General features: G+C 65.3%; 1 protein-coding gene across 1 annotated transcript in view; it reads left to right on the plus strand.

The window, feature by feature from the left end:
• The window catches only part of ARHGEF2 (Rho/Rac guanine nucleotide exchange factor 2), a 54,243-nt gene that overhangs the window by 15,051 nt on the left and 25,748 nt on the right, over positions 1-13,444 (plus strand). Inside the window, exons 3-5 of the mRNA XM_085209554.1 lie at positions 5,340-5,407; positions 5,513-5,576; positions 8,489-8,618. Coding sequence (XP_085065680.1) covers positions 5,340-5,407; positions 5,513-5,576; positions 8,489-8,618 — 262 coding nt within the window. The remainder of the gene's footprint in view (positions 1-5,339; positions 5,408-5,512; positions 5,577-8,488; positions 8,619-13,444) is intronic.

Genomic DNA, 13,444 nt, shown 5'->3' on the forward strand with positions numbered 1-13,444 from the left:
ACAGCTGTGGGGTATGCTGTGGGGCAGCTATGGGGCAGCTGAGGGGTTGGGTGTGGGGTTGGATGTGGGGCGGCCGTGGGGCAGCTATGGGGTGAGCTATGGGGCAGCTGCAGGGTGGGGTTGGATGTGGGGTTGGACGTGGGGCGGCCGTGGGGCAGCTGTAGGGCGAGCTATGGGGCGGCTGCGGGGTCGGATGTGGGCTGGCCGTGAGACGGGCTGTGGGGCGGCTGTGGGGCGGCTGTGGGGCAGGGAGCTCGGAGCCCCGTGTTGCGCCGTGGGCTCTGCGCCGTGGGCCGGTGCTGCAGCGCTGCGGTGCCGCAGGGGTGGGCGGCTGCTGCCGGGACTGAGGCATCTATGGGGCAGCGTCCCTCAGCCCCACACGCTGCTATGGGACGTGCGCTGCTGTGGGGCGCGTGTGTGCTGCTATGGGCGCGTGCTGCTATGGGGCGCGTGTGTGCCGCTATGGGGCGCGTGCTGCTGTGGGGCGCGTGCTGTTATGGGGCGCATGTGTGCTGCTGTGGGGCGCGTGCTGCTATGGGGTGCGTGTGTGCTGCTATGGGGTGAGTGCTGCTATGGGGCGCGTGTGTGCTGCTATGGGGTGAGTGCTGCTATGGGGCGCGTGTGTGCTGCTATGGGGTGAGTGCTGCTATAGGACATGTGTGTGCTGCTATGGGGCGCGTGTGTGCTGCTATGGGGTGAGTGCTGCTATAGGACGTGTGTGTGCTACTATGGGGCGCGTGTGTGCTGCTATGGGGTGAGTGCTGCTATGGGGTGCGTGTGTGCTGCTATGGGGTGAGTGCTGCTATAGGACGTGTGTGCTGCTATGGGGTGAGTGCTGCTATAGGACGTGTGTGCTGCTATGGGGTGAGTGCTGCTATGGGGCGCGTGTGTGCTGCTATGGGGTGAGTGCTGCTATGGGGCGCGTGTGTGCTGCTATGGGTGAGTGCTGCTATGGGGCGCGTGTGTGCTGCTATAGGACGCGTGTGTGCTGCTGTGGGGCGCATGCTGCTATGGGGCGCGTGTGTGCTGCTATGGGGCGCGTGTGTGCTGCTATGGGGTGAGTGCTGCTATGGGGCGGGTGTGTGCTGCTATGGGTGAGTGCTGCTATGGGGCGCGTGTGTGCTGCTATGGGGCTCGTGTGTGCTGCTATGGGGCGCATGCTGCTATGGGGCGCGTGTGTGCTGCTATGGGGCGCGTGTGTGCTGCTATGGGGTGAGTGCTGCTATGGGGCGCGTGTGTGCTGCTATGGGGCGCGTGTGTGCTGCTATGGGGTGAGTGCTGCTATGGGGCGCGTGTGTGCTGCTATGGGGTGAGTGCTGCTATAGGACGTGTGTGTGCTACTATGGGGCGTGTGTGTGCTGCTATGGGGTGAGTGCTGCTATGGGGTGCGTGTGTGCTGCTATGGGGTGAGTGCTGCTATAGGACGTGTGTGCTGCTATGGGGTGAGTGCTGCTATGGGGCGTGTGTGTGCTGCTATGGGGCGCGTGTGTGCTGCTATGGGGTGAGTGCTGCTATGGGGCGCGTGTGTGCTGCTATGGGGTGAGTGCTGCTATAGGACGTGTGTGTGCTACTATGGGGCGTGTGTGTGCTGCTATGGGGTGAGTGCTGCTATGGGGTGCGTGTGTGCTGCTATGGGGTGAGTGCTGCTATAGGACGTGTGTGCTGCTATGGGGTGAGTGCTGCTATGGGGCGCGTGTGTGCTGCTATAGGACGCGTGTGTGCTGCTGTGGGGCGCATGCTGCTATGGGGCGCGTGTGTGCTGCTATAGGACGCGTGTGTGCTGCTATGGGGTGAGTGCTGCTATGGGGCGCGTGTGTGCTGCTATGGGGTGAGTGCTGCTATGGGACGTGTGTGTGCTACTATGGGGCGCGTGTGTGCTGCTATGGGGTGAGTGCTGCTATAGGACGTGTGTGTGCTACTATGGGGCGCGTGTGTGCTGCTATGGGGTGAGTGCTGCTATGGGGCGCGTGTGTGCTGCTATGGGGTGAGTGCTGCTATGGGGCGCGTGTGTGCTGCTGTGGGGTGCGTGTGTGCTGCTATGGGGCGCGTGTGTGCTGCTATGGGGCGCGTGTGTGCTGCTATGGGGCGCGTGTGTGCTGCTATGGGGCGCGTGTGTGCTGCTATGGGGTGAGTGCTGCTATGGGGCGCATGCTGCTATGGGGCGCGTGTGTGCTGCTATGGGGTGAGTGCTGCTATGGGGCGCGTGTGTGCTGCTATGGGGCGCGTGTGTGCTGCTATGGGGTGAGTGCTGCTATAGGACGTGTGTGTGCTGCTATGGGGTGAGTGCTGCTATGGGGCGCGTGTGCTGCTATGGGGTGAGTGCTGCTATGGGGTGTGTGTGTGCTGTTATGGGGTGCGTGTGTGCTGCTATGGGGTGAGTGCTGCTATAGGACGTGTGTGTGCTGCTATGGGGTGAGTGCTGCTATGGGGCGCGTGTGCTGCTATGGGGTGAGTGCTGCTATGGGGTGTGTGTGTGCTGTTATGGGGTGCGTGTGTGCTGCTATGGGGTGAGTGCTGCTATAGGACGTGTGTGTGCTGCTATGGGGCAGCTCTGCTGCGTTCCCGTTCCTTTTGGGGCGCGCCGTGAGGCGCTGTGAGCATCGCTGTGGGGATGTGCGCCCATAGGGGAAGGGGGGGGGGGGCGGCACGTGGGGACGTGGGACAAACGGACGTGGGACAAACGGACACGGGGACGTGGGGACGTGAGATGTGGGGACACGTGAAAGTGGGGACAGAGGGACACGGGGACACGGTGTCACAGGGGTGTGGGGACGTGGGGGCGTAGGACACAGGGTGACAGGAACATGGGGACACACGGACAGAAGGACGTGGGGACAGAAGGACATGGGACGCGGGGACACAGGGGCATGGAGACAGAAGGACATGGGGACATGGGGACAGAAGGACATGGGGACAGAAGGCCATGGGGACATGGGGACATGGGACACAGGGTGGCAGGGATGTGGGGATGTAGGACATGGGGACATATGAAAATGGGGACAGAGGGACATGGGGATGGGGGACATGAAAGTTGGGGACACAGGACACGGATGGAGGGATGTGGGGACGTGGGACATGCGGACATGGGACGGAAGGACGTGGGGACATGAGATATGGAGGTATGAAAATGGGGACGGAGGGACATGGGGACGTGGGGACAAATGAGAATGGGGACAGAGGGACATGGGGGCGACAGGGATGTGGGGATGTGGGGCTGAAGGAGATGGGGACAAACGGACAATGGGACGTGAGATGTGGGGACAGAGGGACATGGGGACAGATGGGGGAATGGGGACGTGGGGACAGACGGACATGGGACAGGGACATGGAGACATGGGGACAGATGGGAGAGTGGGGACGTGGGGACATGGGGACAGAAGGACATGGAGACAGGGACATGGGGACATGGGGCACAGATGGGGGAACGGGGACATGGGGGCAGAGGGACATGGGGACAGAAGGACATGGGGACATGGGGGCAGAGGGACATGGGGACAGGGACATGGGGATATGGAGCACAGATGGGGGAATGGGGACATGGGGGCAGAGGGACATGGGGACAGAGGGACATGGGGACAGAAGGACGTGGGGACAGAGGGACATGGGGACAGAAGGACATGGGGACAGAGGGACATGGGGACATGGAGCACAGATGGGGGAAGGGGGACATGGGGACAGAGGGACGTGGGGACAGAAGGACGTGGGGACAGAGGGACGTGGGGACAGAGGGACGTGGGGACAGGGGGACATGGGGACAGAAGGACGTGGGGACAGAAGGACATGGGGGCAGAGGGACGTGGGGACAGGGGGACATGGGGACAGAAGGACATGGGGACAGAGGGACATGGGGACATGGAGCACAGATGGGGGAAGGGGGACATGGGGACAGAGGGACATGGGGACAGAAGGACGTGGGGACAGAGGGACATGGGGACAGAAGGACATGGGGACAGAGGGACGTGGGGACATGGAGCACAGATGGGGGAAGGGGGACATGGGGACAGAGGGACGTGGGGACAGAAGGACGTGGGGACAGAGGGACGTGGGGACAGAAGGACGTGGGGACAGAGGGACGTGGGGACAGAGGGACATGGGGACAGAGGGACATGGGGACAGAAGGACGTGGGGACAGAAGGACATGGGGGCAGAGGGACGTGGGGACAGGGGGACATGGGGACAGAGGGACGTGGGGACAGAGGGACATGGGGACATGGGGCACAGATGGGGGAACGGGGACATGGGGACAGAAGGACATGGGGACAGAGGGACATGGGGACAGAGGGACGTGGGGACAGAGGGACATGGGGACAGAAGGACGTGGGGACAGGGGGACATGGGGACAGAGGGACATGGGGGCAGAGGGACGTGGGGACAGAAGAACATGGGGACATGGGGCACAGATGGGGGAACGGAGACATGGGGACAGAAGGACATGGGGACAGAGAGACGTGGGGACAGAGGGACGTGGGGACAGAAGGACATGGGGACAGAGGGATTGGGGACAGAAGGACGTGGGGACAGAAGGACATGGGGGCAGAGGGACATGGAGAAAGGGACATGGGGACATGGGGCACAGATGGGGGAACGGGGACATGGGGGCAGAGGGACATGGGGACAGAAGGACATGGGGCAGAGGGACATGGGGACAGAGGGACATGGGGACAGAAGGACGTGGGGACAGAAGGACGTGGGGACAGGGGGACATGGGGACAGAGGGACATGGGGACAGAGGGACGTGGGGGCAGAGGGACATGGGGACATGGGGCACAGATGGGGGAACGGAGACATGGGGACAGAAGGACATGGGGACAGAGAGACGTGGGGACAGAGGGACGTGGGGACAGAAGGACATGGGGACAGAGGGACGTGGGGACAGAAGGACGTGGGGACAGAAGGACATGGGGGCAGAGGGACATGGAGAAAGGGACATGGGGACATGGGGCACAGATGGGGGAACGGGGACATGGGGGCAGAGGGACATGGGGACAGAAGGACATGGGGCAGAGGGACATGGGGACAGAAGGACATGGGGCAGAGGGACATGGGGACAGAGGGACATGGGGACAGAAGGACGTGGGGACAGAAGGACAGTGGGGCAGAGGGACATGGGGACAGAGGGACATGGGGACAGAAGGACGTGGGGACAGAAGGACATGGGGGCAGAGGGACATGGGGACAGAGGGACGTGGGGACATGGGGCACGGTGTCACAGGGCCGTGGGGCCGTAGGACAGGGGGCCGTGGGGCCGTGTGACACAGGGACGTGAGATGTGGGGACATTGAAGGGGGGCCGGGGAGCTGGGGGGTCCCTCATCCTCACGTCGTGTCCCCCCCCCCCAGCCTGCAATGTCACCATCCACAACCGCTGCAAGGACACGCTGCCCAACTGCACCAAGGTGAAGCAGAAGGTGAGCGGGGGGGGGGTGGGGGGCGCAGGGGGGATGTGGGGGGACACGGGGGGGGTGGGGAGGGGGACACGGCGGTGACAATCTGTCCCCCCTCCCCCCCCGCAGCAGCAGAAGGCGGCGCTGCTGAAGAACAGCACAGCGCTGCAGTCGGTGTCACTGCGCAACAAGAGTGAGTGGGGGGCGGGGGGGGGACGGGACCCCTGGGATGGGTTGGGGCCACCTTGATGGGGGCTGGGGACACTTTGGGGTCACCCTGGGTGGGTTGGGGACATCCTGGGGACCCCTGGAATGGGCTGGGGCCACCTTGATGGGGGCTGGGGACATTTTGGGGTCACCCTGGGTGGGTTGGGGACATCCTGGGGACCCCTGGGATGGGTTGGGGCCACCTTGATGGGGGCTGGGGACACTTTGGGGTCACCCTGGGTGGGTTGGGGACATCCTGGGGACCCCTGGGATGGGTTGGGGCCACCTTGATGGGGGCTGGGGACACTTTGGGGTCACCCTGGGTGGGTTGGGGACATCCTGGGGACCCCTGGAATGGGCTGGGGCCACCTTGATGGGGGCTGGGGACACTTTGGGGACCCCCTGGGTGGGTTGGGGACATCCTGGGGACCCCTGGGATGGATTTTGGCCATGTTGATGGGGGCTGGGGACACTTTGGGGACATTGTGGGTGGGTTGGGGACCTCCTGGGTGGGTTGAGGCCACCTTGATGGGGGCTGGGGACACTTTGGGGACATCGTGGGTGGGTTGGGGTCACCCTGGGTGGGTTGGGGACATCCTGGGGACCCCTGGAATGGGCTGGGGCCACCTTGATGGGAGCTGGGGACACTTTGGGGACATCGTGGGTGGGTTGGGGTCACCTTGGGAACCCCTGGGCCACCTTGATGGGGGCTGGGGATATTTTGGGGTCACCCTGGGTGGGTTGGGGACCCCTGGGTGGGTTGGGGCCACCTTGATGGGGGTGGGAAATCTTTGGGGACATCATGGGTGGGTTGGGGTCACCCTGGGATGGATTGAGGACCCCCTGAGTTGGGTTGGGGACATTTTGGGATGGGGTCACATGGGGCAATCGGGGACCCCCGGGGACGGGGTGGGAGCAGTTTGGGGTGGGCCGGGGTGGGTTGAGGTCACCCTGGGTGGGTTGGGGCCACCTTGATGGGGGCTGCGGACACTTTGGGGACATCGTGGGTGGGTTGGGGACCCCCTGGGTGGGTTGGGGACAACTTGGGGACCCCTGGGCCACCTTGATGGGGGCTGGGGACATTTTGGGGTCACCCTGGGTGGGTTGGGGACATCCTGGGGACCCCTGGAGTGGGCTGGGGCCACCTTGATGGGGGCTGGGGACGCTTTGGGGACATCATGGATGGGTTGGGGTCACCCTGGGATGGATTGAGGACCTCCTGAGTTGGGTTGGGGGCATTTTGGGGTGGGGTCACATGGGGCAATCGAGGACCCCCTGGGATGGGTTGGGGTCACCCTGGGTGGATTGGGGACACCTTGGGGACCCCTGGGATGGGTTGAGGCCACCTTGATGGGGGCTGGGGACGCTTTGGGGACATCGTGGATGGGTTGGGGTCACCCTGGGATGGATTGAGGACCTCCTGAGTTGGGTTGGGGGCATTTTGGGATGGGGTCACATGGGGCAATCGGGGACCCCCTGGGTGGATTGGGGACACCTTGGGGACCCCTGGGATGGGTTGTGGCCTCCTTGATGGGGGCTGGGGACACTTTGGGGACATCGTGGGTGGGTTGGGGACCTCCTGGGTGGGTTGGGGGCAACTTGGGGACCCGTGGGCCACTTTGATGGGGGCTGGGGACATTTTAGGTCACCCTGGGTGGGTTGGGGTCACCCTGGGTGGGTTGGGGACATCCTGGGGACCCCTGGAATGGGCTGGGGCCACCTTGATGGGAGCTGGGGACACTTTGGGGACATCGTGGGTGGGTTGGGGTCACCTTGGGAACCCCTGGGCCACCTTGATGGGGGCTGGGGACATTTTGGGGTCACCCTGGGTGGGTTGGGGACCCCTGGGTGGGTTGGGGCCACCTTGATGGGGGGTGGGAAATCTTTGGGGACATCATGGGTGGGTTGAGGGCCCCCTGGGTGGGTTGGGGACATTCTGGGATGGGGTCACATGGGACAATCGGGGACCCCCAGGGACGGGGTGGGAGCAGTTTGGGGTGGGCCGGGGGTGGGCTGGGGTCACCCTGGGTGGGTTGGGGCCACCTTGATGGGGGGTGGGAAATCTTTGGGGACATCATGGGTGGGTTGGGGACCCCCTGGGTGGGTTGGGGTCACCCTGGGATGGATTGAGGACCCCCTGAATTGGGTTGGGGGCATTTTGGGATGGGGTCACATGGGGCAATCGGGGACCCCCGGGGACGGGGTGGGAGCAGTTTGGGGTGGGCTGGGGGTGGGTTGAGGTCACCCTGGGTGGGTTGGGGCCACCTTGATGGGGGCTGCGGACACTTTGGGGACATCGTGGGTGGGTTGGGGACCCCCTGGGTGGGTTGGGGACAACTTGGGGACCCGTGGGCCACCTTGATGGGGGCTGGGGACATTTTGGGGTCACCCTGGGTGGGTTGGGGACATCCTGGGGACCCCTGGAATGGGCTGGGGCCACCTTGATGGGGGCTGGGGACACTTTGGGGACATCATGGGTGGGTTGGGGGCATCCTGGGATGGATTGAGGACCCCCTCAGTTGGGTTGGGGACAACGTGGGATGGGGTCACATGGGGCAATCGGGGACCCCCAGGGACGGGGTGGGAGCAGTTTGGGGTGGGCCGGGGGTGGGCTGGGGTCACCCTGGGTGGGTTGGGGCCACCTTGATGGGGGCTGCGGACACTTTGGGGACATCGTGGGTGGGTTGGGGACCCCCTGGGTGGGTTGGGGACATTCTGGGATGGGGTCACATGGGGCAATCAGGGACCCCCGGGAATGGGGTGGGAGCAGTTTGGGGTGGGCCGGGGGTGGGCTGGGGTCACCCTGGGTGGGTCGGGTTGGGGGGGGGCGGGTCGGGGCGCCCAGCCGGGGGTCTCCCCGTGGCGCTGGGTGCGCTGACGCCGTCCCCCCCCTCCCAGACGCCCCCCGGGAGCGCCCCAACTCGGCCGTGTATCCGTCCGAGAGCTTCCGGCAGTCCCTGCTGGGCCCGCGCCGCGGCCGCCCCTCGCTGTCCCTCTCCAAGAGCGTCTCCACCACCAACATCGCGGGGTGAGGGGGGGGGTCCCTGCGGGGGTCCCTAAAGGTGTCCCTAAAGGTGTCCCTGGGGGGTGTCCCTAAAGGTGTCCCTAAAGGTGTCTCTTGGGTGTCCTTGGTGGGTGTCCCTGGGGAGTGACCCTAAAGGTGTCCCTAGGATGTCCTGGGGGTGTTCTTTGGGGGTGTCCCTAAAGGTGTCCCTGGAGGTGTCCCTAAAGGTGTCCCTAAAGCTGTCCCTAGGGGTGTCCCTGTGGTGTCCCTGGGGGTGTCCCTAAAGGTGTCCCTAAAGGTGTCTCTAGGGTGTCCTGGGAGTGTTCTTTGGGGGTGTCCCTAGGGGTGTCCCTGTGATGTCCCTGGAGGTGTCCCTAAAAGTGTCCCTAGGATGTTCTGGGGTGTCCCTAAAGGTGTCCCTGGGGGGTGTCCCTAAAGGTGTCTCTAGGGTGTCCCTAGGGTGTCCCTAGGGGTGTCCTTGGTGGGTGTCCCTGGGGGGTGACCCTAAAGGTGTCCCTAGGATGTCCTGGGGGTGTTCTTTGGGGGTGACCCTAAAGGTGTCCCTAGGATGTCCTGGGGGTGTTCTTTGGGGGTGACCCTAAAAGTGTCCCTAAAGGTGTCCCTCAGGGTGTCCCTGTGGTGTCCCTGGGGGTGTCCCTAAAGGTGTCCCTAGGATGTCCTGGGGTGTCCCTAAAGGTGTCCCTGGGGAGTGTCCCTGCGGTGTTCCTGGGGGTGTCCCTAAAGGTGTCCCTAGGATGTCCTGGGGTGTCCCTAAAGGTGTCCCTGGGGAGTGTCCCTGTGGTGTCCCTGGGGGTGTCCCTAAAGGTGTCCCTAGGGATGTCCTTGGGGTGTCCCTAGGGGTGTCCCTGCGGTGTTCCTGGGGGTGTCCCTAAAGGTGTTCCTAGGGGTGTCCCTAGGGGGGAGCACTGGGAGGTGTCCTTAGGGTGTCCCTGGGGTGTCCCTAAAGGTGTCCCTAGGATGTCCTGGGAGTGTTCTTTGGGGGTGTCCCTGTGGTGTCCCTAAAGGTGTCCCTAAAGGTGTCTCTTGGGTGTCCCTAGGGTGTCCCTGGGGTGTCCCTGAGGGTGTCCTGGGGGTGTTCTTTGAGGGTGTCCCTAAAGGTGTTCCTAGGGGTGTCCCTGGGGGGGGCGCTGGGAGGTGTCCTTAGGGTGTCCCTGGGGGGTGTCCCTAAAGGTGTCTCTGGGGTGCCCCTAAAAATGTCCCTGGGGTGCCCCTGGGGTGCCCCTAAAGGTGTCTCTGGGGTGTCCCTAAAAGTGTCCCTAGGGTATCCTGGGGGGGTCCAAGGGTGTCCCTGGGGTGTTCCTGGGGGTGTCCCTAAAGGTGTTCCTGGGGTGTCCCTGGGCTGTCCCTAGAAGTGTCCCCCAGGGTGTCCCTGGGGAGTCCTTGTGGGTGGGCACCCCAGCCACCACCACGGCTGGCGTGTGTCCCCCGCACCACCCGAGGACGTTCAATGACGAATCGGCGCTGGGGATTCGCCGCATTCTGTCCCAGTCGACTGACTCCGTGAGTGTGAGGAACCGGAGACTGTGTGGGGAGTCCCTCATGGATGAAGGTGGGGACGCGGGGGTGGGGACACGGGGGATTGGGGACACGGGGGAGTGGGGACACGGGGGACTGGGGACACGGGACAGTGGGACCTGGGGGCGTGGGGATGTGGGGGCACAGGGATTTGGGTAGAGGGGGACGTGAGGATGTGGGGACGTGAGGATGTGGGGACAGGGGGATGTGGGGACATGGGGATGGGGGCGTGGGGGGATGGGGTGTGAGGCATGGGGATGTGGGGACACAGGGATGTGGGGACATAGGGATGTGGGACAGGAGAATGTGGGGATATGGGGATGTGGGGACAGGGGGATGTGGGGACGGGGATGGGGGGCGTGGGGACAGGGGGACATGGGGATGTGGGGACAGGGGGATGTGGGGGCGTGGGGACGGGATGTGGGGACATGGGGATGTGGGACAGGAGGATGTGGGGACAGGGGTATGGGGGACGGGGGATGGGGGGCGTGGGGACATGGGGATGTGGGGACAGGGGGATGTGGGACAGGGGGATGTGGGACAGGGGGACGTGGGGACGGGACAGGGGGACAGGGGGATGTGGGAAATGGGGCCATGGGGAGGGGGATTGGGGACATGATGACATGGGGATGTGGGATGTGGGGACATGAGGACGCAGGGACGTGGGGACAGGGGGATGTGGGACAGGGGGAATGGGGGCTGGGGCCACGGGGATGTGGGGACACGGTGACACGGGGACGTGGGGACACGGTGACACAGGGATGTGGGGACACGTGGATGTGGGGACACGGTGACATGGGGACGTGGGGACACGGTGACACGGGGATGTGGGGACACGGTGACACGGGGATGTGGGGACACAGGGATGTGGGGACACGGTGACACGGGGATGTGGGGACACAGGGATGTGGGGACACGGTGACACGGGGATGTGGGGACACAGTGACACGTGGATGTGGGGACACAGGGATGTGGGGACACGGTGACACGGGGACGTGGAGACACAGTGACACGGGGATGTGGGGACACAGTGACACGGGGACGTGGGGACACGGTGACACGGGGATGTGGGGACACGGTGACACGGGGACGTGGGGACACGGTGACACGGGGATGTGGGGACACGGTGACACGGGGACGTGGGGACACAGTGACACGGGGATGTGGGGACACGGTGACACGGGGACGTGGGGACACGGTGACACAGGGACATGGGGACACGGTGACACGGGGACGTGGGGACACGGTGACACGGGGATATGGGGACACAGTGACACGGGGACGTGGGGACACGGTGACACGGGGATGTGGGGACACGGTGACACGGGGACGTGGGGACACGGTGACACGGGGATGTGGGGACACGGTGACACGGGGACGTGGGGACACAGTGACACGGGGATGTGGGGACACGGTGACACGGGGACGTGGGGACACGGTGACACGGGGATATGGGGACACGGTGACACGGGGACGTGGGGACACGGTGACACGGGGCCACGTCTGCAGGCCCCGACGCGGTGGTGCAGCAGCTGCTGGCTGAGCTGGAGGCGGACGAGCGCGACTTCGCGGCCGACTCGTGGAGCCTGGCGGTGGACGGAGCCTTCCTGCAGCTGCAGCGCGCCGACGTCATGAAGCGGCAGGACGTCATCTATGGTGGGACGGGGGGACGGGGTGTGGGGACGGGATGGGGACGGGATGGGGATGGGGATGGGGATGGGGATGGGATGGGGGGGTGGGGGGGTGGGGATGGGGACACGGGGGGGGTGGGGACGGGGTGGGATGGGGGTGTGGGGATGGGGATGGGGACAGAAAGACACGGGACTGGGGTGGGTTGGGGGTGTGGGGATGGGGACGGGATGGGGGGGTGGGGATGGGATGGGGGGGGTGGGGATGGGATGGGGACACGGGGTGGTGGGACTGGGATGGGATGGGGGTGTGGGGACAGGGACGGGATGGGGGGGGTGGGGATGGGGATGGGATGGGGGGGTGGGGATGGGGATGGGGATGGGATGGGGGGGTGGGGATGGGGATGGGGACACGGGGTGGTGGGGACAGGGATGGGATGGGGGTGTGGGGACGGGGACGGGATGGGGGGGGTGGGGATGGGGATGGGGACAAGGGGTGGTGGGGACTGGGGTGGGATGGGGGCGTGGGGATGGGGACAGGGACAGAAAGACACGGGACTGGGGTGGGATGGGGGTGTGGGGATGGGGATGGGGATGGGATGGGGGGGTGGGGATGGGGATGGGGACACGGGGTGGTGGGGACAGGGGTGGGATGGGGGTGTGGGGATGGGGACGGGGACAGAAAGACACGGGACTGGGGTGGGATGGGGATGGGGATGGGGACAGGGATGGGATGGGGGGATGGGGATGGGGATGGGGACACGGGGTGGTGGGGACAGGGATGGGATGGGGGTGTGGCGATGGGGACGGGGACAGAAAGACACGGGACTGGGGTGGGATGGGGGTGTGGGGATGGGGACAGGGACGGGATGGGGGGGTGGGGATGGGGATGGGGACACGGGGTGGTGGGGACGGGTGGGATGGGGGTGTGGGGATGGGGACGGAATGGGGGGTGTGGGGATGGGGATGGGGGGGTGGGGATGGGGATGGGATGGGGGGGGTGGGGAGGGGATGGGGACACGGCGGGGTGGTGGGGACAGGGGTGGGATGGGAGTGTGGGGATGGGGATGGGGATGGGATGGGGGGGTGGGGATGGGGACAGGGACGGGATGGGGGGGGTGGGGATGGGGATGGAGACACGGGGGGGTGGGGACAGGGGTGGGATGGGGGTGTGGGGATGGGGACGGAATGGGGGTGTGGGGATGGGGATGGGACACGGAGTGGTGGGGACAGGGGTGGGATGGGGGTGTGGGGATGGGGGTGTGGGGATGGGGACGGGGACAGAAAGACATGGGACTGGGCGGGATGGGGGTGTGGGGACGGGATGGGGGGGATGGGGATGGGGATGGGGACACGGGGGGGTGGGGACAGGGGTGGGATGGGGGTGTGGGGATGGGGGTGGGTCAGTGCGGGACATGGGGACAGGCGGGACGCAAGGGGTGAGGATGCAGAGCTGGGGACAGGAACAGGGATGTGGGGACGGGTCAGAGATGGGGGATGGGGACACGGGTGGGGGGTGGGGGGATATGGGTGGGTCGGCCAGGTGGGGGGGGACACAGAGATGGGGACGTGGGGGTTGGTGGGAAATCCGGGGTGGGGAAAAGGGACATGACTGGGGAGAGAGATGGGGACAGGTGGCATGTGTGGGGGTGGGGACACAGATGGGGACAGGTGGGAGGTGGGGGG

Source organism: Meleagris gallopavo, chromosome 27 (genome assembly GCF_905368555.1).
Source record: "Meleagris gallopavo chromosome 27, MGAL_WU_HG_1.1, whole genome shotgun sequence".
NCBI classification, from domain to species: domain Eukaryota; kingdom Metazoa; phylum Chordata; class Aves; order Galliformes; family Phasianidae; genus Meleagris; species Meleagris gallopavo.